This window comes from Oryza glaberrima, chromosome 9 (genome assembly GCF_000147395.1).
Source record: "Oryza glaberrima chromosome 9, OglaRS2, whole genome shotgun sequence".
Taxonomy (NCBI): domain Eukaryota; kingdom Viridiplantae; phylum Streptophyta; class Magnoliopsida; order Poales; family Poaceae; genus Oryza; species Oryza glaberrima.
Genome location: NC_068334.1, coordinates 9671486 through 9698400, shown reverse-complemented (window position 1 = coordinate 9698400; position 26915 = coordinate 9671486). Strand labels below are relative to the sequence as shown.

Below are 26915 nucleotides of genomic sequence, written 5' to 3'. Positions count from 1 at the left end.
AAAAAAAATGTTGTCGAATGACAACCGTGTCACGTTGAAGAATGTGGAAATTGGTTAGATGTTTTGAATAGTAAAACAATATAATAAAAATTTTTGGAGATCCCTCCATTACATGATCCTAGTGAGCTATTTATAATGCTAGTATAGGTTCATACCTCTAGGGTTAGGTTGTTACAGGGGAATTTACATGGTTACCCTCATTATAAGGACATTACAGTGGGTATACAGTGTCTTTTGTACCCATGGGCCCCTGGGCGGCCTTCCTGGGCTGTCCCATTAGGTGGCGAAGGGCCTCCCTGACCTTTAGCCGAGGGCACTCTCTACTTAGGGCGATGGCTTCATGCTTCGCTTGACGACCTTCGCCCATGATAAGCTTTCAGTCGATCATCGAGCTTGGTGGCGAACCCGTCGACCTTCGTCGTCGGGATTCGCTCGCGGCCCCATGACGAACCCCTTAGTCTTCGCTCTTTTGGCTCACACCCAAGGTCTTCGCCTAATGGACTTAGACGATTCTTCAATAGCCCAGGTGGTTTTGCGCGGGTCGGCCGAAGGTCCTCATGACATACCTCCAACAAAAAAGATATCATCGGCTGCCACAACATCAAGATACTCACTTGGATCAATGAGTTTCCTGCCTAGAAGAGGTGTACTTATACAACTGCAACCAATAGTGAATCCAGAACAAAAATTACCAGGGGTCATATATATATCATAGCGTATATAAAACGTTAATTTTGAACTAGGCCCCTTTGAATCGTAGGAACGAAAAAAACGAAGGAATATGAAAAATACAGGATTTTGACAGAAATTTAAGTATGCAACAGAGGATTGCAAAACACAGGAAAAACACAGGAACGATGGTTTGATTGGACCGCAGAAAAAAGGTGGGAATCAGATGAGAGACACTAGTCTGGTATTTACACTGTACTTCTAAGAGAGACAAAATGACCTAATCCTAATGGTTCTTACATGTACAGAGCTCATGAAGCACTTCTGACATTTAAACTCACCTAAGGTCTCAGGCTACCATCAATATCTAAAGATGATGACTCATTGGTGTTGCTGGATGATGCTTGTGCTGCTGTCATGCTTTGACTCTGATCACTTAGTGTTTGCCAGAAGTTCCTGCGCTGACCGCTTGAGCTCAGGCTGTTTTCAGCAAGGCTGAGGTCTGACAGAAATGGTTGAAGTGGTGTGTGCCCCTCAAGCAGGCTCAAAACTTTGGACATCTTTGGTCTCAGTGTTGGTGCTGCATTGGTGCACAGGAGGGCAACATTCAGCACGAGGAGCGCCTCTTCCGTTGAGTAATCGGAGCCTAACTCTGGATCTACCAGCTCCAGGAGATTTCCTCGCTCATGTAGAACACAAGCCTGCAACACATTTAGGAGAGAATACTTTTGAGGTATGTACAATGTGAATGTAGCATGAATTGGAAAATTTAAGAATTTCGGTTTGATGAAAATACTGTTTGCTTTAACAACTTTCTGATTAAAATGCTTGTTGTGTTATCTTTGAAATAAGCAATATGTTGGACAAAATTAAACCAGTAATGGATGCTGTTTATTTCAAATTAGAAAAAAAATGCCATCACATTGATAACTAAAGATCTATTCCTTTGGTTAGATTGTTACATAAGTCAGGTATAATATTAGCGGAGTTTGGATGGAATTCATCAATGTCCAGAAGAAGTTTAAAAGACAAAATGCCGGCTAAGATTGAGCTAAATTTTAGTGTTCATAATAAGGTTCCTATAAATGTGCTTCCATGGTCATGCACAGAACATTCTTGCGTTAATTGGAAATTGACCAATGTGCCAGTAACTGGTAACTGGTTATTCTAAGCATGGTTTAGGAATTACCCAATCGAGAAGATAAACAAAATCTTCCTTTGGCCTGTAGCTTGTGTTACTTTTTCCACTAGCAATTTCCAAAGCAACAACCCCAAAACTGTAAACATCAGCTTTGTCTGTCAAATAACCACGCATTGCATACTCAGGAGCCATGTATCCGCTGCAGGAAGAATAACAACAAAATGATTGAGTCAAATATCTGCTCTGTAGTTGAATGGAATTATTTGGAAGGGGCATGGAGAGAAGAAGTAATCTCCATCAATAGTTGTTCATATGGAAATTAATTTCAGTAGTAAGAACATTAATTCCTTTGAATTGTTAGTCCACATATGGTGGCATCTATTTGTTACTGTTTTTGTGCAACTACGTGCCTTGTTGGATCCTACATTTTATTTCGGTTTTTAACTATATTAGCTACCCTCAGAGTTTCCATAAACCATACATAAAGGTCGCAATGTTCATTTTTATCTAAGTTCTAACTGTCATGTCATTTAAAGACTTCCTATTGTAGATCAATGAGACTTGGGACACGATCGAAATTAAATTTGGGGGGAAAGGGGGTATGGAAATCAAAAAGAAAACTTACATAGTCCCAGCTATTCTTGTACTTATGTGTGTGTGATCATCATCGTTAAGCTTTGCTAGCCCAAAATCGGAGATCTTGGCACTCAAGTCTTTGTCAAGCAGTATATTGCTAGCCTTGATATCTCTGTGCACAATCCTTATTGCAGACTCCTCATGTAGATATGCTAAACCCCTTGCTATTCCCAGGCAAATCTTACGTCTCGTCGGCCAATCCAAGCTCAGCCTGTATTGTTCAACTGTACCTAATCACAGAAATTGCACATGAGTTCTAACATGAAATAAGTTAAGAGGGGAAACCAGGAAATTAGAAAGTAAGATTACCGAAAAGAGCACGCGCTAGGCAGTTGTTTTCCATGTATTCATAAACAAGCAAGAGCTGGTTTCCTTCTGTACAACAGCCATAAAGCTTGACAAGGTTTGGGTGCTGGAGTGCAGATATCATGCCTATCTCATTCACAAATTCTCGATTCCCTTGTTTAGACCTTGATGATAGCTGTTTGACAGCAATAATGGTGCCATCAGACAACAGACCCTGCCAGCAAAACAAGGATCCATCATAAGAATTGTGTACATTTTTAGATAATGGATATTCATTAATCCGGAAGAATTGTGTACATTGCCTTATCAGACTGCCGAGTTTAAGCATGGAGTCAGTGATGATGGCTGACCTTGTAAACTGAACCAAAACCACCTTCGCCGATCTTGTTGGCCGCGTCAAAATTCCTTGTTGCCACTTTGATTTGTCTCAAGGTAAAGGATCCAGTTTGGAGGTCAAAGGCTCTGAGATCTAAAGAGAAAGTGACAGGGATGATTTATCTGTTCCCACATAAATATATAAATGGTTTGCAATGCTAGCCTAACTACTTTAACTGGCAATTGTTTGAGAAATCAAAGCATCCTAGGATGGGTTCGTCTGGTATAGTGTAATCTCTTTTTTTTTTAGATAATGGATTTTCATTAATCCGGCCTCTATATCCACCAAGGATATACACAGCCAAAAGGATACACGAGCACTTAGACTCACACCTCAACAAGGAGAATAACACACAACCAAAAAAGAAAAGAAAATCAAACGACCTCGACACATCCAATTTAGATTGTTGGATAGTAGTTTCTATTGCTAGTATTGCTGAACTGTTGGAACAAGAAAGATACTCCAATATGTGGAAGATAGATGCCACTATGTCATTCATGCAAATTGAAATAAATTGAGCAATCAAGCTCTCATGTCACCTTTATGCATTGAGTTCTTTCTCCTCCATTTAATCCAATAAATGCTGACAAAAAGTGCTGCGCACATTGCTAAAATTGGCATGGCAACCAGGAATGCTTTAGATATCCTTGAAAGCTTTTTGCTACCTCCAATTTGCGGTGGTTCAACAGCCAAAGGAACTTCAAAGTCTGAATAAGCATAATCCAAAACCACAAGGTCAGTAAAGAATATAACATTTTTCTTTGAAAATCATTATACAATCAGTCAGAGTTTTGAAGGGCACTGAATGTGTTGTTCAACGCTGTACCATTGCTCATAGTGATTAATGAAACATGTCATTCAAATTCAATAGATTCAAATGTCAAAATGCCATACTTGGTACTACTGATATTGCAGATATCAGAGGACCATAATATCCTCTTTTTGGAATGCCTGTTGTCCCCCTTCCTGCCCAATAGAAATGAATTTCCAGTGTATGATTTGTGACGTTTGCCGTGAAAGTCTTGATAACTGCCTTCGCAGCTCCTCCAGCTGACTGTTCAATGTCAAAGTCCTCTAGAACCATTCTTCCCTGAAATTAGAGAACTCGTTACTATGATGCCAATTAAGACATAAGATTTTGTAGGAAGAGAATAGACCATTCTCTGATTGTACCTGTATAAACACATTGAATCTTCTTTTGCCAAGGCTGCAGTATGTGCTGTCATTTGTGAAAACAATTTCAGCAAAATGAAGCTTAACGGTGTAACTCCCGTTATGCATGCAGAGCCCGTAATATGTCAGTGAAAGAGGTGAAAGGCGTGCTTTTGCATACAACTCCGAGTTGGGCACCGTCAATTTTGATGCGCTTGTCGCAATGTAGCTATCATCATTGATATTATTATCCATGAAGTTCCCAGTGCTGCTAAATCCCCAGTTTGATCCTGGGCTTTGGTACAGCAATGAAGCTCCTTTTGGTTCCACATCAGCTTCATATTTTGTTCCGTTAATAGTTACTTCTTTGTCACCACAATTGATGTTCAATGAATACCTGTCTGTGAAAATTTTATAGAACAACATTAGCTGCAGCTCTAATGGTAAACCAAGAATGAAATTAACCATATAGATCTCAAAACTAGCACAACTCTGCACAATTTTTTTTCTCGTGGTACTTTCTATATATTTATCCTGGTCATTTTATAGATTCTCCTAGTTTGTTGACAAAGTAACACTGTTCATAACAATTACAAGCACCCATATGAAACGCGCATCAACAAATCATTCATCGCTTGTTTTCTCTGTAGGCTACAGCAGTGCTTTATGATGTATCATTATTTTAGAGTCGACAGTGAAGCAACACTATCCAAGAACTCACATTTTCCATTAGAAGAACCGCATGGAAAATTCCTCTTTAAGCATGACTCAACATTAGTCCTGCACAGAAGATAGAGGTACCCAGAGTCAAATATGAATTTATTATCTCTTGATTTGTGCATTCGTCTGAAACTTTATAATCTCTTGAAGCAGTGAACAAAATAATCTTACAAACTGCTCATTTCAGGTGAATAGCTCTCCACCATATTGCTGCAATTAAGAGTTACAAGAGAAGAATTAAGCATTTCTGTAAGTGTTTTGCATGAGTCCAGGAATTGTGCTAAAAGCGTTCTTACACACTCCCTGGAACGCATTGGGTAGGACCTGAACTCCCCATCGTGAAGTTGTTAAAAGATATGTCCCTGCATTTAATTAGTTGCTATTATACTTGATCAAACCAAGTGATACATTTTACTGTTTAAATTGAATAGCAACATTTTTTTTCTTTATGAGGTGAAAATTAAATACCATTGTCACAAGCATGTTGAGCAAAGAGCACATAAGAAATGCTAATGGGGTGTGTTTACAAGTCAAGAAAGACCACCTCATTAGCTTTCTAATACAATGCATGATCATGACTTTAGCATTGGAAATGTTAGAGCTTATTTGTAAATTGAACTAATGTTTTCTAAAATTGTAAACGAGAAAAATATATGACAAATTATAATGTATCTATGGATTCATGAATCCAATACTGATGACATATTGATGCCTTCTGAGGGTGCATATACAAAATAACTTACGCAATCTTGTTTCTCTTCAATATCCAATCAGGTATACTCCCAGTGAGTGAATTTCCTGTTAGGTATCTGCAGGCCCATTTTGGTTGAGATGCATCGGATTTCCAGATAGATATTAGTAGGCCAATTTCGGTCAAAGATTATGCAATAAAATAGCTTATTAAATGGTATATTTGGTTGAGTTTTTTTTTCTTAAATATTGCAACTTACATGTGATCTACATGTCCCATGTTAGCAAATGAAGCTGGTATTTCTCCAGTCAGTTTATTAAAAGACAGATCCCTGCACAAAAACAACATTTACGACTAAATATGTGAGGAACATATATATTGTGCAAGACACATCCAACTTGTGTATCAAGTATAAACATAGCCAACACGACATACAAAACTTTGCGCTGACATAATAATTTTGTGATTTATGCAATTGATGGTACATGTACTTTACAATAACATGCTGCATTCCTCTATCGAATTCACATGATGCAAACTGGTAAAAAGACCCGCAGATTTCTGAAGGGACCAATGAATAAAACTGGGGCAATATATCTTGTTCATAACTGATAATAACTGGATCAAGAAAATTATAATATTAAACTTACAGATGCTTAAGATTATCCATGTTCCCAATGTAAGATGGTATGCTTCCATTGATGGAGCAATTCCGTAGTATGCTGCATTCAAATAAAGTTCACATTATATAGACCCCCTATAAAATATAAACAAGAAAAATCACAATCATACATTGTTTTCATGGACACTAATTCCCTTAAGTCCGGGAAAACTGATCCTCCACCTCTCAGATCACTAATCCTCCTGGTTAGCACACAAAGGAAACCAAGCTTTAGTGAGAATTTATACCCATAACATCAAGTGGGTTGAATAATTATAATTTCAAACATTAGCGCTGACATACAGATCATAAAGGTTTATCAATTTGGAAAATTCTGAGGGAATAGGCCCTTCCAATAAAGATCCTTCAATTTGCCTGCACGGTTACACGAAAAAAAGATGTTACTAAACTAAATAATAGAGTGAATCCGTAATGATATTAAATTAAATAATGCAGGGGATTCATAACTCCTTTAACCATAAATTTACGGACTCACAATTTTCCGAGCTTTTTCAACTTCCCCAAGAAAACAGGCACTCTTCCAGAAAAATTGTTACCAGAAATCCTTCTATCATCAATTTCAGTAGTTGAAACATTACAAAAATAGAATCCACAGAATGGAACAGCACAAAATAAATCGATAGAGTTATCTTACAGGTCGGTTAAATTTGTTAACCTAGCAAGAGCAGCAGGAAGGGGTCCGGAGAACTCATTGGCCGATAATATTCTGAGTTTCAAGATCAGTTTAAAAGCCATAAGGAACTCCTTTGCCAATTCCACCAGCAATCATGTCTTCCATATTTTTACCTATAATATAAACAACAAAATACTCACAACTTCTCCATTTGCATGAGATGTCCAATGTCGGACGGGATTGGGCCATAAAAATTGTTTCCTTCTATACTCCTGCAGATTATGACTTTGCGAATTAAAATTATAAAAGAAAAACTCAAATTAGTGAACATAAATTTATTTTCATCAAACTTTTTGCTTACAGGTTAGTCAGGGTTGTGATCTTTGTAAGAGCAATGGGAAAAGGCCCTGACAAATTGTTTCCCATTAATGACCTGCAAGTTTCAATATAAGGTCAATAAATGTGTTCCACATTTTTGTTTATAATATCACTATCTTATTTCTTTTCCCATCATACAAATTTTCATCTTACCCATGCAGCTACAGATAATTAGTCAGTAAGAAGCAATGTACTTTTACTTTTACTTGACAAAATCTATGCACATTATTACATATTCACAAGGTTCTTTGGTCAGTCGAGAATAAATGGCATGACAGTGTGGAATTTTGCTGACCGCAAAAGGAGGGGAAGAGCTTACAGGATGATATAATCTTGCTAAGATGCAATTTTAGTGTGTACAATTCAATTTCGTGATAGTTGAAAAAGGTTGGCAGAATTGTACAAAGGACGACCGACATTGATGTTTGCTTGTTCATATATGACAAAATGTACCTAATCTACCACACAATATAAAATGTGCTTTGTTAGCCTAATTTGTTGCTACCTAAGATGCTTTACTTCCCAGCACTCCAGTCCATGTAGACATTGACTGTTCCTTCACAAATTGCAAAAAATGAAAAGTACTCTACAGTGGACCTATCTGACTATCTCTTACACCCATTTCCTCTCATATAGTTCACATGCTACATTTGTTTGTATCTCACAAGACAATACACAATAGTGAGGCAATCAAGTGGAAGGTTAGGTCACTCACAGTCCCTGTAGCTTCATTCGGGCCCACTGGTCAGGCACTCCACCATGCAATAAGCTTCTGCTTAGATCTCTGAATCGTGCAAATATGGATCATGATGTTATAATTCTTTTTTTTTTGAAGCAATAGGACGGTATGAGACATGCCGGTTATATTAGAAACAGTAAAAGAGCCTAAATACATGATGTTATAATTCTCTTAACAGCTTAAGTTTATGGCACAGATTGGTTGCATTGGTTGTTTAGCACTTACAGTTGGAGGAGATTGGGGAATTCGGCGAAGTCCGGTGGGAGCTCACCAGTGAAGTTCTGCCCTTCCAGTGTTCTGCAAAAGTTGATCCAGATGACAGTTAATACAGTACAAAATGTGGCATAATCTGCTCCTCTCCAATCAAGTGTGATTATATGTTCCTAGAGTTTCATCAGAAGGCCAAATCTCCAGTGAAGCAATATCAACTACTAAAGAAATTAGAAATGTGGCAAGTGTCCAAGAGTTACTGCATACATGTTAGTGACATGGCAGAATGTATGGTTGTAGAAGGAGCAGTCACAATTCACAGTGCCCCCAAAGCCACCGTTACCGCCGGAGTTGCATGGATCAACGGAGAAGTTCCAACGCAAGATCCCCATCTTCTGCGCGATACGACGAAGAGTACGCACTGAAAAAGAAAAAATCAACCTCATATTTTCCAAGAACTGAATAGCATGTAAAGATCAAAGAGTCAGGTGACCAAAAAGAGTTTCTAGTAACAGAGCAATCTTTGCAGGAGCAAGCACATGTTGGTCATTTTCCTCACATTTCCATTACATGTTTTGATCTCAAACTCTTCACATGCACATGCTGACATGCATATGAATAAGCAGGCAAAAAACAGAGCACATTGCTCTTAGCTTGAGGTTTGTGCATTCCATTGTGAAGATATCAAACATCTCATTATCTGGTACTTATTAGTAGGTTCTTGCTTATTTCTGGAACTAAATGTGAGTACTGGTCCCTTCTTGCAGCAGTACTTATCAAGCACAGGACTCCCAGGCAAAGGAGGTCCAAGAAGAACATGAAGAAAGTACAGCAAGAAATCAAGAGAAGAATGCTTCCAAGAAAAAAAAAGTACAGCCAAGGAGGCTCAGTGCTCACCACAGGCAACTCTCTCTCTCTCTCTCTCTCTCTAAACCATTGAACTAAACACAAGTGAGAGAACCAAAGCATCAGGCCACAGAGAACAATTTAGGGGAGCTGCAGAGAGTGTCGCATAAGGCATACCTTCAGCTGGGAGGAGCCTAGGGAGGGAAGGTGTTCTAGCCCCTGAGCCATGATGGACCTCACCAAGAAGAAGAAGAAGAAGAAGACCAAGAACCATCAAGAACAGCTGCCCCCGACCACATGGCACCAACCTCCATGGCATCCTCCTCTCTCTCTCTCCCTCTCAACTGAACTCAACTCTCCAAGTGGAAGGCAATGCAGTGTGAGACTGCCAGAGTAGTGAATGACTTGGCTTTCTAGGCAAAGGAACCTCTGTCCCTCTCTCTCACACTATTTATTTCTTCCCCTTTTCTTTTGACTGAAAAACTTTATTTATCTCTTTTCAGGAATGTGTCTTTAAATATACTCCCTCCTTCCCTAAATGTTTGACGCCGTTGACTTTTTTAAACATGTTTGACCATTCGTCTTATTCAAAAACTTTTGTGAAATATGTAAAATTATATGTATACATAAAAGTATATTTAACAATAAATCAAATGATAGAAAAAGAATTAATAATTACTTACATTTTTTGAATAAGACGAACGGTCAAACATATTTTAAAAAGTCAACGGTGTCAAACATTTAGGGATGGAGCGAGTATTTTTTTTAGGGGAGGTCTTCCTCCGCCATGATTGGGGCTTCTTGTTCTTGACTTCTTGTGTGGTGCTGCATGCAGTGCCTCGTAGTTGTAGGTAGGAATGAAAATGGTCGGGAACGATAAGAATTGGTAACATCTCTTCGGAAACCATGCTCGATTGGTCGTGAATTGACCGTATTTATCAGTTTAACTGTTTGTTATCGATAAACAAATTAGAAAATTCGAATTTTATATATAGCTAAAATCTAAAACAATCAAAAAATAGTACCACTTATAAAAAAAAATGCTCGGTCGGTTGGTCTGGAATTTCGGCGATCATTTTCATCCCTAGCCATAGGTGCGCACTGGGACGCCGTTTGTGTGGTGGTTTGGATGCAGAGCTGCAGATGCAGTGTGCAGACTGCAGCCGCGTGAACTGAGAAAGGCCAAAGGAGACAGACAGAGCAGAAACGCGCAAGAATCATGGCCATTTACGACCTAACGTCAGGTCATTTTAAGTTTCTTTTGTGCATCACTGTGGTTTCTTTTGTGCAATGCTAGGCTATTTCTAGCTGTTGGGGGTTTTTGTGTGCTGCTACAAATGGTTCTTTTGTGAAAGCAACTTTTGAGACAAACCTACTGTTTTCATTATGTGAGTATAGATATTTTACAAAATAGTGATATATAAAACTGTCTAGTGTTTTTATTTAACGCGGGCGAAACTGAGAAATAACCGTGACCGGAGGGAGTAACATTGAAGAGAATAGAGAGACGCTGGAACATGTGGACTTACATATAACAACATCGTTACAGAGAAAACATGGTGAAAGCCACGTATATCAACTGTTTCATCACGTTAACTGTGAGCTAATCAAAGTTGTGCTTAATTGTTTGATGAATTAACCTTGTGTAGTTATTGTTATAAAAAATCTCAAATAAAGGAACATCATCATTATTTTTCATACCGTTTGAGATGTCACTGCTATAGATTATCACTTATTTCTCTTTTATTATTATTAAATTGAACACAAATGCAATAAAATTACAACTTTCGATCCACGCATTATGTCATAATACGTCAATATCCAGTACTGATGTATTTGGGTCGTCCAATTATGTGTGCAAACTTGCCCTACACATCTCTATCTGCGTTGATTGTTTTCTTTTATTATAAAAGAATTGTATGTGTCCCTTATATTAACAACTGCATCATCTTAAAATCTATGAATTTATGATATTTTTCACAAATAAAATCACGAAAGCAACCTCATTAATAGTACCATAATGTTAACCATTTACACGTATATTACATTAAAAAAATCATGATCAAGTTTGTACCTTTGAAAGTCTTATCAATGTTCAACACCGTAAGTCATCGTGACCAAAACATACCCCCTCCGTTGTTATACTCCCTCTGTCTAAAAAAGAATCAACCTAATAACAGTTAGTATTGACTATTACTATTTCAACACTGAATACTAATAATTCTTCATCTTTAGGTTGAGTTTTTTAGTTGAGATTGGAAACTATCCTCTTGCGCACATAAAATAAAGCAATTCATTAGTGTATGATTAATTAAGTATTAATTTTTTTAAAAAAATTAATTAATATGATTTTTTAAACAACTTTTGTATAGAAAATATTTGTAAAAAATACATCGTTTAGTGGTTTAGAAAGCGTACGCGCGGAAAACAAGATATGCGAGTTGGAAAAGTGAGCAAACGAGCTCAGCCATAGAAGACAATAAACTTTAATAGCAATACTTTTTTAAAGTATTTGTAAGGGTCTTATATTTATATTTTCGCTTATGCTTTTGTTTGTCAGTCAAAATTTGAAATTTTAATTTAAAGTTTATTTTGAGGTTTTTCATCGAAATTTATTTTTTAGCCTTTACTTTTAAATCGCTAAAAACACGTATATAAAAGTTTTATTCACAATTTATTTTTCGTTTACAAATATACCGTTTCGAAACGATGGCTCCGTAAGCTTTTTTTTGGAAAAAAATAGAAGTGTTATCGAAATTTGAAAATAAATAATCGGGTGTCAGTTTTTCAAGGGTCAGTTATTATTTAAAAACAAAACAATTATGAAACTTTTTGTTGACACAAAACAATTATGAAACTTGAGGGTGTAATTAGTTGCGAAAGCGAAATGAAAACAGAGTAACCGGTGGCATACAAATGATGTCGCACACGTCGTAGATACGCTGACTGGATTTTGCCAGCCTGGCTGGCTGCTGACCATTCTCACTCTCCTAGTCTCCTAGTGGTGTCGGGTCCAAGTCAACATTTTGACTGTCCACGTCAACAGTGGGACCCACCTGCTCAGCCGCCGTCGTGTATGTGTGTGTGTACGGTGTACCTACCCTACCCATGGGCCAGAGAGTCCATCGATCGGCACGTCACTCTCTTGCCATATGCTGGGCAATTAAATCATGATAGAAAACTGACAGTTATTAGTAGAAGAAGAATTATGATCACCTTTCGTTATCTGAAAAATTCTGAATCGAGGATAATGTGTGATTTGCATGGCCCTGGTCTTTCTGAAATGGCCATCGATTTGACACTGGGATAACAGTGATGTTTTCTGAAGCGAAGAAAATGTGTGAATTAGGTTGGTCTTAATTATTTATTAGTGGCCATTAGTTTGACCAGAAGCAGGACCATTTGGGATAATAGAAACCTGGAAAAGCGGTTTCAAAAAAAAAATAGAAACCTGAAAAAGTTGGTAAAGAGAGGCTCCTTTGGAAACGCAGAAAATTCATGCAGTTTTCGCAGGTGTTTATGTAGTAAGGCCCTGTTTAGTTACTTCAAAATAGCAAAAGTTTTATTGTTTTGGAACACCTTTTTGCTAAAATGAATCTAAACATGAGTAGTATAAGTTAGCAATTTGATATTTGGTATTTGGAAGTAGCAAATTTTGTAAAAAAAAAAAAGCATTGGGAGCCGTGCTTTTTCTATCTTTACTAGTAAAATGGAAAATTTTTATCATGTATCTAAACACCAACTAGCAAAACTTTAATGCCAAATCTTTTGCCAAAAAAATTTGCCATAGCAAATTGATCTAAACAGGCGTGATAAGTTGTGTGTTTTAGATGGAAATTGAAAAAAAAAATTGTGTTTTGAGAAAGTTTTGAGCATGTGTTGGATGCCAAGCGAAAATAAGTAGAAAAATGCTGGACTGGATCAGTGTGTCAAAAACACACCGTTTCTACATTCTCCTAGGAAGAACATTGGAATGGGTCAGTGGTCAAAAGAAATTAAGCTCCTCTGAATAATGTAGGCAGGGCTTGTGAGATTAGCTAGGAAGCTGAAAAATATCTCTTTCACACAGTGGTGGTCCTTTGATTGTCAACCCAATAGTCCAATACAGTAGCCTCTGACTATGTGCCCAATTCGATCTGTTCGTATCCAAGCAAATTCGAAACTGAATATCTACTGAGCTTATAAGCCACACGCAAAAAGAGGAATATCACTAGTACATGATTAGTTTTTTTTATAATGGAATAACCGGCCTCTACATCCAAAAACGGATATACACAGCCAAAGCACATGATTAATTTATTAGTAGCTATTGCAAATTTGAAAAATAGTTATATTCAACTTTTGAAAGAACCAAAAAAAGAAGTTTTGAATGAAGTTCTTATATATAATATTTTTTCAAAAAGAAAAATATGCCGTTTACGGTAAATGAGGAAGTTGTTCCCCAGTAAGCACAAAACAACGCAGCCAGAATCTGACCATGATAAGATGGTAGTAATCAGTTAACTACTGAGCAATATGTGTAAAAACCAAGTTTACAAACAAACTATTTCCCAATAGAAAATGTAGGAGAAGGGAGCACTATATGCTCTTAGAACTGCAGATCTTCAATACCGAGCTCAATTTGTTCAGCAAGTAGACATTCATATTTCAGAGGAGGCAAATCGGCATGAACGATGCAGAATGGACAGCCTCAGTCTGTCCTTTGATTTAACTATCGAGAAATACCATTTATTTCAAAACTTTTCAGAAACTTCCCCACCAAATTTCACAAGTTTTCGGGCAAGCACTAAAAGTGTCCATTAGGATTTTTAAGCAGATGCGGAGCGGGTGCGGATGACGTGCGGATGCGGATGCAGAGCGGATTATTTCGGACGTCAGATTCGATGCGGACTCGGTTCGGAAACGGATAAAAAGTTATCGGATGTCAAGTTTGTATTCAATCCATACAACAAGAGATCGGCAATACATTAGCCGCAATACGATGGCAAAACAACATATGAACATGATCTCAGCTCTCTAGGAAAAGCCAACCAAAACATATCAATAATATAATTTTGCTTAATATAACACATCCATAAAACATGATATAAGTGTTCAGTTCAGCAGTTCACTGCGTTGCTTAAAATTTAAAAATATAGTGTTTAGTTCAGTAGTTTAGTAGTTCATTCATCAGTATGACAGGCATGAGGCAATGAGGCATACAACAATGCAGGCATACAACACACAGCCGCACAACACAGCAGCACACTGCATACAGCAAGCAACACACTAGTTCCATATAGCACACATCACACAACACACTGCCACCGGACTAGAAGGAGGAGCGGCGGCGGCGCGGCGCACCTATGGTGCCATGCGGCGGCGTGTGTGGGAGCATGAGCAGGGGCCAAGAGAAGAGTCACTAAGAGAGAGAGAGAGAGATTTGGGGGAGGATTGTATTAGGTTACACTAGATGGGCTAGATGGGCCGCCCGATGTAAAATGTGCTGAATAGACTTGTCGTGTGGTCTGAAAGTTGCGGATTATCCGCCAAATAGTACATCGGATAATCCGATTAAAATATCGGATAATCCGCATCCATCGGATATCGTTGATACCATATCCGCATCGGCATGATAAAATCTGCATCCGCATCTGCATCCGGCCGGATATCTAAAAATCCTTACCATATCCTCACATCGGACGGATTAGGAGCGGATTGGATCGGATAATATCCGCTCCGTTTTCACCCCTACCTAGGAAGAACACTGGAATGGGTCAGTGGTCAAAAGAAATTAAGCTCCTCTGAATAATGTAGCTAGGGCTTGTGAGATTAGCTAGGAAGCTGAAAAATGTCTCTTTCACACCGTGGTGGTCCTTTGATTGTCAACCCAATAGTCAATACAGTAGCCTCTTGCCTCTTGACTATGTGCACAATTCGATCTGTTCGTATCCAAGCAAATTCGAAACTGAATTTCGACTGAGCTTATAAGCCACACACACATGATTAGTTAACTTCTGAGCTTCGAATCTGGCCATCATATATTCAACTGAACTGAGCTTATAAGCTGAATCACTAACACATGATTAAGTAGTAGATATTACAAACTTGAAAAATATATATATTCAACTTTTGAAAGAACCCAAAAAAAGAACTTTTGAAAGAAATTCTTATATAAAACATTTTTCTAAAAGAAAATTATACCATTTAATAGTTTAGAAAACATATTTACGGTAAATGAGGAAGTAGTTCCGCAGTAAGCCCAAAACAACACAGTCAGAATCTGGCCATGATAAGATGGTATTTTCTCCGTTTTACGATGTAAAACTTTCTAGCATTGTCCATATTCATATACAAGTTAATGAATCTAGACACATATATGCCTAGATTTATTAACATCTATATGAATATGAGCAATACTAGAAAGTCTTACAATATAAAACGGGGGGAGTAGTAATCAGTTAACTACTGAACAACATGTCTAAAAACCAAGTTTGCAGATAAACTATTACCCAATAGAAAATGTAGAAGGGAGCACTATATGCTCTCAGAACTGCAGATCTTCGCTCAATTTGTTCAGCAAGTAGACATTGATATTTCAGAGAAGGCAAATCGGCATGAACAATGCAGAATGGGCAGCCTCAGTCTGTCCTTTGATTTAAATATCAAGAAATGCCATTTATTTCCAAACTTTTCAGAAACTTCCCCACCAAATTTCACAAGTTTTCGGGCAAGCACTAAAAGTGTCCATTAGGATTTTTAATCAGGTTAGAAACAGAATTTATCACTAGCATATGGTATGTTTGAGAGTATGTTAGAAGGGCATACTCGTAAGTGCTTACATGTGGCGTGCATGTGTAACAGTGATGTGTGCGCTTACACGTTTTTTATGTAAAAAAGTTCCAATGTTTTTATGCTTAGCTTTGCATACAATCTATGGTTTCACCTCCCACACGGTGAGCATATAACCACAGGTCCTACAATCTGGTTTTAAATATTTATCACGGGATATATCCACTTCTTAGTTTTGAACTCTGGTTGTTTTGGGGGGGAAAATGTAGTATGTCATATTAGTAATGTGCATCATTCATGTCATAATAATCACTAAAGGGTACAATTTCACTTTTCTCTTCTCTTAAGAACTTTCTGTAAGATCCATTTTCACCCTAAACTTTGGGCCTTCACGTTGATTTTAGATTAGCTGGACCCTGGGCCATGAGGAGATGGGCTTGGGCGGTGGTTAACGAGTTGGAAATAAGTCTACATTTCGCCCTCAACTCTTGCCCCTAGGCTACGAGCGTAACCGTAAGTACCAGATTGGTACTAGACACGATATCAATTGTTACTAGAAAATACTCTCTCTATCAAAAAAAAAATCAAATTTAAAACTGAATGTGATAATATTATATAACAAATTTGAACAGATCTATATCCAAATTTATAATAGAAGAATGTATCACGTTCAGTACTAGGTTGGTTTTTTTATGTACGGAGGGAGTAGCTTTGTAGTCTTTATATGTTTAATATATTTAATTTACCTATGTATTTAAATAGATAATTCACATTTGACAGTAATTTTTTACTGGATTTCACAATAATATTAATCTGCTTCAAACACTACACTAATCTCTACTTTACCACACCCTACAATATATAAAGAAAAAGGAAAAACCCAATCGCTTTCAGTTCCTTCCTTTCACCGGAAGCCAAGGGAGGCCTCGGCCGGAGGAGCTGAAGCCGCCTCTCCCCAAAAATCCCTTCTTTTCTCGGCTTCGCCACCGCCAGATTCCCATGGGCTGCGCAGGATCCACCCCCATGGGCGCCCCCGAATCCGGTAACCCTCCGCGATCCCGGAACCCCCCACCTCCCCCACCTGTTCTTCGATTCCTGCTGATGCGTCGCGGGCGCGGCGCTTACGTGTGTGTGTTGTGGGGGGGAATCGGGTTCTTGGTTTCTCGAATCGCGAGGGTGATTGGTTCTGTCTGGGGCGTTTCTTGTTTGCGATTGTGGGGCGTGTTTTGAGCGCCCGCAATGGTGACAGCGGCTCGCGATTGAGTAAATTGGGTCGGATTGTGTGAGGAGGAGAAAAAAAAAAGGAAAGGTTTCTTTTATAGAGGGTGAAAAATTGGTTCTTGACTCATGGAATCATGGTGTGCTTGTCGAGATTTGAGTTGTTGATGTCAATCGAGTTAGAGGTTATCCGGTCGAGATGTTTTTGTCCGTAGGTAGTTGTAAAGTCTTCGACTTGATTGGACTAGAGACTGGAGCGATTCTGCAGTGGAACTGGGTGCTATTAGTACTAGCAACTCTTTGGTAGTTGGTGAAAATTTCAGGCTGGAATGTGTGGCGAGATGAGTTAAACCTGTCCTCTTTTGTGGGGTTTCTTCTGTTTGTTTGCAATTAAGGATTCTTTTTTCTCCCCATTGCGAATGGTGTGGGTTTCTTGTGCAGTAGGATAATGTTATTAATGCTAAACAACTGTTTGGATAGTGTTATGGGAGGCAACAGCCAACAGGAGACCTGATGTTTGTTTTCGCACCTCTTAATAATGTCGCGGAACAGTTTCTGGTATGGTGATGGTGAATGCAGTGATTTGTTTTGAGAATGGGAGAAAGACTTGTGAGTCCATGAACGGCTATTAGATATTAGAATGCCTCTTTATGCATTGCTCTTTGTTATTTTGAGGTGAGGGTTTTGCAGCTTGATGAGATGTATTCAGATGGACGTGCTAGTCGGGGAGAGCGCCATTTTCTTTTGAGCGAACCATTGTATTTTTATAGTTTGATTGAGAAGAAACCTGGTACATCAAAGGCGTGATAATAATAATGTATTTCTCCAGTTTGGGTAAAATTGTGATAAATTTTCTTGACTATCTGATGTGTTATGTATGTAACAGTTGATAGAACACAAGTTTTTGCAATTGTCCTACAAGGCTACAATTACTTTCCTGTGATTTAGCGACTTAGCGTTAGAGAAGTACAATGCAGTAATGCAATGTAGCGTACCCCATACATTGGATAGTGCCTCGACATTCTTAGATGCATGGCAATATTACAATACAAATGGCAATATTACAGTACAAATGGTATATTAGAGATATTGAATACACGCTTGAGCATTTCCTGCATCATTGATGACATCAATTTGTAATGTTTAGTTGAAAGACCATATGAAACTGTATGTGTTTCTAGCCTGGTTTGTATAACTGGTTAAATTGTGAGACTCTGGGATTGGATGATTCTGGTCTGTGTTATTTTGTTCCTATCAAGTTTTAGTTTGTTTGTTGCCAGCAAATTTGCACTAGCTAATGTGTGTATTTGTGTTAGCCACATAGTAATTTAGTACTTGATAATTGATATGCAACAAGATAATGGTCGAAAGGCATATTTAAGGCAAGCATTGGACTTATATCTTCATATGCATTAATGCATTATCAACTACCTTTGATTAAGATTCCCAAGGGCTTTGATGCCCATCTCATATGGTGACTTTTATTGAATAATATGCAGATGCTACTAAAAAAATCAGGAAGCCTAAGCCCTGGAAGCACCCCCAACCGATAACGATGGTCCAGCTCACGAAGATGCGCGAGGAGTTTTGGGACACAGCTCCTCACTATGGTGGTCGGAAAGGTATTACTCACTCTCTTCTTTTTCCTTAGATGCATAACTTTAGCTTCAATCATTATAAGCATATGTAATTCTTACACTTACTAAGCCTTCCTCAGAAATCTGGGATGCCCTGCGTGTTGCGGCAGAGTCTGAAGTGTCCCTTGCACAGGCAATTGTGGAAAGTGCAGCCATAATTGTTTCTAATACTGATCTGACTCTCTGCTATGATGAAAGAGGTTTGATATTCCACCTATTTTGCTATTTTTTATTCCTTAGCATACCTCATATTGTCTAATATTGTTATTAATATTTCAGGTGCGAAGTATGAACTGCCCAAGTATGTCTTGAGTGAACCAACCAACCTGATTCAAGACAGCTGAAGAGCAGACCTACTGATGTAAACAACTGTAAATGAGAACAACCCCTTGAGTGTCCTGGTAGTTGAAGCATGCTTGATAAAAGATTTTAAGCATGTTCTGGGTAACTGTCAGCTTACATTTTGTCTCTTCTTGTTAGGACACAGTTCTCTTCCATCTTGGACGTTGTCCTCCACCTTAGATAAAGTCTTTACAATATCCCCTGCTGCTGGTGCTACCTTAAACATGGTCTGCTTAGAAATCTTTTATATGAGTTAAAAATCTTAGAATGGTTCTTAGATATTTCATTATCATGATACAAGTTGGAGTAAGATTACAGTATGTGTTTCAGAAGAAATATATGGCACATCTCGCACAATTAGTTTTGCTGCCTTACCTCTAATGCATATGCAGTTGTTCATCCATCCTGTTGTTTGTACTGTTGCAATGCATTACCTGGTTTCACAAAGCAGTTTGACAAGATTGCCAGGTAGAAAATCTTGATGAAATTCGTAGTGGAATATCATGCAAGTGAGTAGCACACCATGATATTAAGACTGGAATACCATTTGTTCATCAGTTCATGTCTTCATGACCTGATGCTGATTCATCTAGTTGTGTGGCATGAAGTTTGAGAATGTGACCCGGCTGAAGATCTCCTCCATGGCCCTCATCATCTCCAGCAGGTCCAGATCTACCTCAACCTCTCCAACGCCACTCTGGCTGTTGTCGGAGACGGTGTTCCTCTCGCATAGCGCGAACCGGCACACCGGGCAGTTGCCATGCCCCTTCACCCAGGGGGTGATACACTCTTGGTGAAATATGTGGTTGCAGGGTGTGGCCACCACCTGCTCCCCAGCCAGGAATGTCTCCAAACATATGGTACATGCTTTCTCCTCTTCCGTGTTGTTTGGAGCTGGCTTGGATCTTGCACTCTTTGCATGGTCTCTGCCTCCTCTGTTTGATTCAACCATCTTATGAGGGTCTAAGGACCTATATGCCTGCTTGTTGAGCTGCTCCATCGCCTTCTTGAACTCGGCATCGGTGAGTCCGGGGTCCTCTTGTCTCGGCCTCGGGTTACCGCCACCGTTGATATGGCGGATTCTGAATGGCACATATGTTTGCAATGAGTTACTGTTGAACAGATCATATATGGCTGCTTTGAGCCGAAGTGACAGAGATGATGGTTCCATGGCTCCCTTGCAAAGAGAATGATCATATGTGCAGTGAAGCTCAAATGGAAAAGAGGAACATGAGTCTTGTGATCCTGTACCTGGAGGAAAACACAAAAGGTTCTCTTCTCACCCTTTGCTCCAGTGATCTCCAAGGATAATCCTGGATCAAATTTCAAACAAAAAACATGCTTACAAATACACAGTTGATATGACCACTTCTATCATCCAGCTACTTCTTTCCTTGGAAAAAAAAAGTAAATAAAAGAAACCAGTTGCTGCTTATGAAATCAAAGAGTAGAGTTTTGAGAATTTGATAGCAGTTGCTACCCTGCCATGGTAGAGAGGCCAAGGTGCCCTCCCTCTGGATGGCCAGTGATGGTACAAGCCATACTCATGCTCAGGAGGCTGGGGGCCGTACTCCGGCCCATAGCTCCCGTCCGGCCGGCGGCCGCTCATCTCGCCGGCGACCGGAGTTGCCGGCTGCTCGCCGGAAGAGAATGGATTTTTGCAGGTGTGTGATCGATCAACGAGGTCTATGGAGGTGCAGATATGATTCTTCCTCAGTTTATCAGGTGTGGAGAAGAACCAAGAATCTTGTGCTTTGGTAGAGAGATGCTAAAGGAAAGTGAAGCATCAGGTTCTCCTTGCAGTCTTCATCAGATCAGACAATGTTGATCTTTGGTGGATATCTTTGGATGATGGAGAAACGGCTTTACAAAATGGAAGTGAATGTTATGTGGTGTTCGTTTCTACTAAAGATGATTAATTGAGGAAAGAAAAAACCTATTAGCGTATGATTAATTAAGTTTTAATTATTATAAATTTGAAAAATGAATTTATCTAATATTTTAAATCCACTTCCGTATAGAAATTTATAGATACACCATATAGTAGTTTGAAAAATATGCTAATGGAAATTAAGGTAAAATCTGGATGGAACCAAGATTGATAGATCAAATTTTGGTCCAGTTTACGAGGTCTCCATCGAGCCGTTTCAGGAGCCAGAGTCAGGACCAGGTCTTCACTCTTTCTTGCTTGTTCGTTTTGGGATGGACCAAATTGTTCTTCAATTCAATTCAAACTTTTTTCTTTTTAAGATCAGCACGCAGAAGTGCTCTTTTCCGATTTGCTAGCGTGGCACGCTGAAATTATCTTCCAGGCTCATCGAATAAAGTAATTTACCACAAAACATGGTACATAAAGTGACAATGACAACACAGTTATCTGAAGCTCTGATGATCATTACGGTATCTATGCTCCATCTGAAGAATGTGATGAATGTTTTTCACAGCAAAATGCCCATCTAGGAGACTAGGATGATGCAATCTCTGGCAGAACTCTACCTGAGTCAGGAAGATTCATACAATGTGAATATGTGATACATGCTGTACTGGCTTAAACTAAAGACTAGAAAACAGTATATTTGTGCTCCAAAATTGATCTGAATTCTAATCCATGCAGTTTTCCCCTCCAAGCTGTTGCACGACCAAATTCTCTCTGGTCACATGATTGGAAAACCAAATCTTGAAATGCTCCTTCCACATGGTTCTGATGCTGATAGAGAAATGGATTATGGTATTATTAACTTCTTCTAAGCCTGCTTGCTTTTTACGCATGGCTTCTTACGCATCATATTTGCAAAGGTTCTCAAACCCCATGTACTCATGTTGGTTGATCTTATGAATCATGTTTGAGATGCCAACTCCACCTGTGGATAAAAAACATCATACCATGTGAGTCATTGTTCAGGCATCGACATTAGATGAATTACAGTAAGGTATAGAAAATAGTACCTAGAGAAATTGCGCTGACAAAGATCATGAAAGCCAAAATGAAGATGATGAGCGATGCCCGTCCTAACCAATTGATCAACCTCCTGACCACATGCTGGCCAATAATGGCAGCGATGAATGCCACAATGACAAAGTACAAAGCTGAATAAAAGGTCAAGAAATTGATTCAGTTCATGGTTATTTCTGCAAGTTATGCAAGATAGAAAATGTGAACCAAATAGATAGGAGTACCATAGGGCACTGGGAACCGGTTCAACAGGTAGTACTCAACAACAGACATTGAAGATGAGAACATCATTGCAAAGGTGGCTGTTGCACTTGAAACCTGTAGTTCCAGTTAAGATATTATTGCCAAAGCATATATTCTTTCAAGTACTCAACAAAAATGGGGATGGAGTGTACCTGGGGTGGGATGCCAAGTTCCAAGAACAGTGGACCCATGATAAAGCCACCTCCGAGACCTAGCAGACCACCAACGACCCCCGCAGTGATACCGAAGAAGCAGTATATGCAGAGCTGGTGAAATTTCAGTGTAGTCTGTTCATTTCCCTTTGACGATAGAACTCTCTTCCCGCTCATCAGGCCCAGCGCTTCATACATAGTCACTCCAACTGATACTGGGATCTACATCCAACCAGTAGAAAGATTTATCATACTACTCTTCCTAAATGATGTATGGACAATCCATAGAACATCCATCTTTTGCCATAAGCCAGAATAAGTGCAAGTAAACAAAACAAGGGGCTGGTGTGAACACTAGTCCAGCAAGTGGTGTGAAATTCTACTTCATAAAAATATATAGTAAAAGTACCTTAATACCATACAATGTGAAAGATTTTGAATATGTAATTTTGAGTGGTTTCCATTTTTTAGGGATGAATAAGAACATGAGCTTCACATAGAGAATAAAAAAACATAAAACCAGCATACACAAGTCAAGATACATCTCTCGTGAGCTAATCCATAAATGAAAGATCAATATACAAGGCAGTTCAAAAAATCTGATGTCGATCCAACATGTAAAACGATGAATTTTATTGGTTTCAGTTTTCTAGAGGATAAAAACATCAGCATGGATTACTGGTGTAATAAAGGGGTCAGACATGTGAAGTTATTTAAGTACCTGGAGAAGGTTTAAGATCCAGTACCAACTGGAGCAAGTAGCTGTGTAGTTCTGCAAAAATGAAAAAACAACATTAAAGTGTTACTGTTGAATAAATTAGTGCTAATGTCAGTTTTATGCTTGTCTTTTTTTTATTTCACGAAAAAAGTAAGGCTTTCCCTAGTGGTTTAACAAAATAGCAACATGGTGGAATTAATTGTATATATTGATTTGACGACCCATATTATTTATGGATTATGATAATCCTAAAAGGATGCTCTTTCACCTCACACCTTTATTGTGACATTACATGAATAGATAGATAAATGATCATGACATCATTATGCTGCAAACACAGAATATAAAGAATGCTTGGCCAGAAAGGGTAAAAAGAAGCAGAGAAAATATTAGGATTTAGGAGTAACTTGAAATATGTGCAAATTTGCAGGTGAACACTTGGTGAGAAACTGAAAAACTAGATGAAGTTGACACTGATTACTATCTTTGTGTGCAGCTTTGTGTTAAAACAATCACCTTTGTGACCTGAAGAACAAGGAATGCCATCCACACAAATGCAAGAAGGCCAAACTCCTTCCAGTAAATGTTCTTCATAAGTGATGCCTGAAATGAAATATTGGAGAAATTCAAACTTAAATTCTTTATGATTATGGTTCCAAGAATGCAGGGGATCATGTGTATCAACATCAGATTTTAATTTACCGCTTCATCTGATGGCCTTTTTGCATCAGCTACAGCGCCTGGTCCAGTAGGAAGTGGTGCATATTCTGGTTCTTCACCTGAAAGATTGGAAAATATAAGCAACAGACTTTGCATTTTGTGACAGACGAGCAGCACTATGATTTCGAGCTCTCTTACTGGTTTGCTCCAATCGTTTTGCAGCCTCCTGGAAGAAATGGAAATAGTCCCATTAGTACACCAGAAATGAAATAAAAGCCGGGAAAATTGAGAGTCATTGTTTACAAAGATGGCAAGTCAATCGAAAAAAATCAATTACCCTTTTGATTATTGTCTCTTTCTTCCATGTCTCAACACCCTTCAGAAAAGCTTTAGTTGATGTGCCTGTGGTTTAGTACGGAGATGCAAACTGAGGTTATCAGTGAGGAACTAGATGTGCAATGGTAGACGCATTGGAATGAATTGAGTACCTAGGAAAAGGATAATAAGGAGAACTGTGACCAGCCAGTCAGGGAATAAAACATTGAAAATAACACCAATGCTGATCCCAAGCATTAGCATAGGCTGGATCAGCAGGGCTAGGTCATAGTCAATCACTGGCATGTCCAACGTAGGATGTTTAAGCTTGAGATTGTAGTAGACAGTTGAGACAGCTGCACCCATGATCATACCTGTCCCGAAGAGTATAATGTCTCATTAAAATTAGAGCAATTACAATATGTAGTAGTGAGAAAGCAGGTCAAAAACCAGATTTTACTTGAATTGTACTGAACCAAGTAACAGTACAAAGTAAAAAATCCCAAAGAAAAATTATCTATACCCCAAAATGGAGAAGCACCTTTCATCCACAATACAGAGAAGCTAACCAGAAAGTTATTGTTGTAATATATAAAGAAAAGTAGAAAATAAATCCAAGAAATGAAGTCACAGAACTGCATATACACTTTTAGTCCCTTTAGACGTTCATGGATATTCCGTATTTTAGATTTGCATATCAATACTTCAAAGTGCAATTGCTGCACAACCTTTTCATCTTTGTAGATTCCCTATTTATGGTTATAAATATACACTACTCGTACTTTGATATACAAGGGAAAATGAGGAATCCATGTACACATGAATCTAGGACTAGCAACCACCACAACAACCTGCCTAGTACAAAAACGGAGAAGGAAATAACACCAACTGCCACTGCTAGGACATATAATTAAGCATCCCAATTTTTCAGTCTTTCACTTTGCAAAGGCATAAACAGACCAAAAAGTGGACAAACAAGATACCGTAAAAAATGCAGACTAAGGTACACGTGAATCACCAAAAAACAAGCTTAAGAAACCAATTTGTTGGGACAATACGAACTGTTTCCTTTCAGATTTCAGAGCATAAACAGGTGCACACAAGAGAGTGGTGTTAGATCCTCACATTTTGATATTGCAGTAGATGACTTTGGATCAAACCCAATGATCAAAGTCAGCATTGGCACAAAGATCCCACCACCTCCAACGCCGCCCACACTCCCGAATGCCGCGCCGAAGAATCCGATCAGTGATCCCAGCACTATTTGCCATCCTAATTCCATTTCCTATAGACAACACTAATATATCACCAAATTGACACAATATGTCCGAAAACATTAAAAACCAATTGCAAAAAGTACACAATCACAAAAGGTACAATCTGAAGCTTAAACTACCTGAGAAGACTTAACCAATTGCAAAATAATTCAGTTTTAACATGCATGACTCAAGCTGAATCCCATTGTACCCACAAAACTCAGCAAACACATCCCAGTGAAACAAACATAAAGAAGTACTACTAAAAAGTATCCCATCCCCCTCAATTAACAAAACAGTTCATGAGTTCAAAGCAAAATAGTGAAGCAGAATCTGAATGCTAATTTACAAAAAAAAAAGCTCCAAGAAAAAGGTGTGGTCTGTCTGTATTTACCGGCCAAACGTGGTGGTACGAGTTGCCATCAGTCTGCCACAAGAAATTGGCCACCTTCCGAAGGATGCCCACTTCCTCCGGCGTCGCCGCCACCACCGCCGCGGCGCCGCCGCCGGCGGCCGAGGTCACCGAGAAGGCGCCCCTATCGGCGGCCACGGCGGCGGCGGCCGCGCACGCGACGCCGAGCGCCGCAATGGCGTGCCACTGCCATGTCCTCCTCCCCATCCCCCTCCCTCTCCAATTCCGCACCGCCCTTCGCTCTCTGCTGCTCCAAAGACACAGAATTTTTGCAAGAAAAAAAAGATTCAGAGCTTGTCCCCTTTTCTTGCCGCAAGAGAGAGAACAAGAATTCAGAAATCACGGAATCAAAACGCTTTCTTTTTTTTTTCTTCTTCTCTCGCGGTTTCGGATTTGGGAGACGTACAAGGGCAGCGAGCGAGCGGGTTTCTTGGGAAATCTTGGCGTGCACAGGACGAGGAAAAACCGCGGAAGAAACCGGGGTAAGAGAGTCGATGAGACGCTCTCAGAACCGGATGAAATGCAAGAACAATGGCAGAAGAGAGATGAGAGAGAGAAGCAGATGAACGTGTGAAGGGAGGAGGCGATGAACTCGGTGCCAAATTTAGAGAGGGATGGCACTTTTCGCACATGGACACTGAACTCTCACGATATTGTGGAAGATGGCCCCGTTGAAATCTGCATTTGTTTTTCTATTGCTATTTGTTTCTTCTTCTTCACACAAAAATCTGCACAAGTTGCGGCCATGTAGTAGTATCATGTTTAGAATTTTTTGGGTCACACTCCAAATGATGTTTCTGGGTAATTTTCTGAATATAAAAACTTGCTGCCTTAGATTGAATTTTAATATTTGTGCAAGTTGTATTTGGAAATTGGGAAGTAGAATAATGGTAGCATTACCTTTTCGGTTTATGTCTTCATGAGAGGAAAAAAATGAATCTTTGCTATATCTTTTCACTTCCAAGTTTCTGGATGAAAATGGATAGTATTCCGTATTTGTTATAATCACAAACTTTTTTAGACTTGCTGACTTGCTTAGATTGATTGATGCTTATTCTACTTCTAGTACATATAAAAGC

General features: G+C 38.9%; 4 protein-coding genes across 8 annotated transcripts; 1 reads left to right on the top strand and 3 right to left on the bottom strand.

Annotated features, from left to right (window-relative positions):
- Nucleotides 1-164: 164 nt before the first annotated feature.
- On the bottom strand, nucleotides 165-9576 carry LOC127785143 (probable LRR receptor-like serine/threonine-protein kinase At1g07650). Of its 4 annotated transcripts, none has more exons than XM_052312565.1 (24): nucleotides 9337-9576; nucleotides 8581-8734; nucleotides 8329-8400; nucleotides 8080-8148; nucleotides 7348-7419; nucleotides 7187-7258; nucleotides 7008-7079; nucleotides 6849-6920; nucleotides 6656-6727; nucleotides 6484-6555; nucleotides 6342-6413; nucleotides 5951-6022; nucleotides 5744-5809; nucleotides 5297-5362; nucleotides 5172-5210; nucleotides 5002-5060; nucleotides 4302-4681; nucleotides 4023-4218; nucleotides 3668-3835; nucleotides 3103-3221; nucleotides 2756-2966; nucleotides 2436-2670; nucleotides 1859-2009; nucleotides 165-1370 (listed from the first exon to the last, which is right to left on the bottom strand). In XM_052312565.1, the coding sequence occupies exons 1-24, from the start codon at nucleotides 9476-9478 to the stop codon at nucleotides 1011-1013; spliced, it is 3063 nt and encodes a 1020-aa protein (XP_052168525.1). In that variant the 5' UTR covers nucleotides 9479-9576; the 3' UTR covers nucleotides 165-1010. The 4 variants fall into 4 exon arrangements, with proteins under 4 accessions (XP_052168525.1, XP_052168523.1, XP_052168524.1 ...); XM_052312563.1 differs by having other exon boundaries at nucleotides 167-1370; nucleotides 2436-2676; XM_052312564.1 differs by having other exon boundaries at nucleotides 167-1370; nucleotides 2436-2676; nucleotides 6849-6917.
- Nucleotides 9577-16820: 7244 nt separating this feature from the next.
- On the top strand, nucleotides 16821-19419 carry LOC127784424 (uncharacterized). Its single transcript, XM_052311728.1, has 4 exons — nucleotides 16821-16972; nucleotides 18648-18770; nucleotides 18866-18985; nucleotides 19065-19419. The coding sequence occupies exons 1-4, from the start codon at nucleotides 16930-16932 to the stop codon at nucleotides 19127-19129; spliced, it is 351 nt and encodes a 116-aa protein (XP_052167688.1). The 5' UTR covers nucleotides 16821-16929; the 3' UTR covers nucleotides 19130-19419.
- A 94-nt stretch (nucleotides 19420-19513) lies between these two features.
- On the bottom strand, nucleotides 19514-20890 carry LOC127784425 (E3 ubiquitin-protein ligase SIRP1-like). Its single transcript, XM_052311729.1, has 3 exons — nucleotides 20608-20890; nucleotides 20379-20440; nucleotides 19514-20209 (listed from the first exon to the last, which is right to left on the bottom strand). The coding sequence occupies exons 1-3, from the start codon at nucleotides 20734-20736 to the stop codon at nucleotides 19717-19719; spliced, it is 684 nt and encodes a 227-aa protein (XP_052167689.1). The 5' UTR covers nucleotides 20737-20890; the 3' UTR covers nucleotides 19514-19716.
- A 610-nt stretch (nucleotides 20891-21500) lies between these two features.
- LOC127784422 (sulfite exporter TauE/SafE family protein 3-like) lies at nucleotides 21501-26511 on the bottom strand. 2 transcript variants are annotated; one of them, XM_052311726.1, is made up of 13 exons: nucleotides 26243-26511; nucleotides 25819-26083; nucleotides 25294-25453; nucleotides 24342-24542; nucleotides 24191-24255; nucleotides 24052-24079; nucleotides 23896-23972; nucleotides 23710-23796; nucleotides 23197-23247; nucleotides 22476-22697; nucleotides 22305-22398; nucleotides 22074-22214; nucleotides 21501-21988 (listed from the first exon to the last, which is right to left on the bottom strand). In XM_052311726.1, exons 2-13 carry the CDS (start codon nucleotides 26041-26043, stop codon nucleotides 21903-21905), a joined length of 1437 nt encoding a protein of 478 aa, XP_052167686.1. In that variant the 5' UTR covers nucleotides 26044-26083; nucleotides 26243-26511; the 3' UTR covers nucleotides 21501-21902. The 2 variants fall into 2 exon arrangements, with proteins under 2 accessions (XP_052167686.1, XP_052167687.1); XM_052311727.1 differs by having other exon boundaries at nucleotides 25819-26080.
- Nucleotides 26512-26915: the final 404 nt, after the last annotated feature.

Coding starts and splice junctions, on each gene's coding strand:
- LOC127784424 (XM_052311728.1), top strand. CDS start 16,930: ATGGGCTGCGCAGGATCCACCCCCATGGGCGCCCCCGAATCCG. Junction 18,771..18,865: donor TCACTATGGTGGTCGGAAAG/GTATTACTCACT, acceptor AGCCTTCCTCAG/AAATCTGGGATGCCCTGCGT. Junction 18,986..19,064: donor TCTCTGCTATGATGAAAGAG/GTTTGATATTCC, acceptor TTAATATTTCAG/GTGCGAAGTATGAACTGCCC.
- LOC127784422 (XM_052311726.1), bottom strand. CDS start 26,043: ATGGGGAGGAGGACATGGCAGTGGCACGCCATTGCGGCGCTCGGCGTC. Junction 23,973..24,051: donor AAAACGATTGGAGCAAACCA/GTAAGAGAGCTC, acceptor CCAATCTTTCAG/GTGAAGAACCAGAATATGCA. Junction 22,215..22,304: donor CCGGTTCCCAGTGCCCTATG/GTACTCCTATCT, acceptor CCTTTTATTCAG/CTTTGTACTTTGTCATTGTG.
- LOC127784425 (XM_052311729.1), bottom strand. CDS start 20,736: ATGAGCGGCCGCCGGCCGGACGGGAGCTATGGGCCGGAGTACGGCCCC. Junction 20,441..20,607: donor GGCCTCTCTACCATGGCAGG/GTAGCAACTGCT, acceptor AATTTGATCCAG/GATTATCCTTGGAGATCACT. Junction 20,210..20,378: donor CCTTTTGTGTTTTCCTCCAG/GTACAGGATCAC, acceptor TGTGCCATTCAG/AATCCGCCATATCAACGGTG.
- LOC127785143 (XM_052312563.1), bottom strand. CDS start 9,478: ATGCCATGGAGGTTGGTGCCATGTGGTCGGGGGCAGCTGTTCTTGATG. Junction 3,836..4,022: donor TGCAATATCAGTAGTACCAA/GTATGGCATTTT, acceptor ATGCTTATTCAG/ACTTTGAAGTTCCTTTGGCT. Junction 1,371..1,858: donor TTGTTTATCTTCTCGATTGG/GTAATTCCTAAA, acceptor AATGTGTTGCAG/GCTTGTGTTCTACATGAGCG.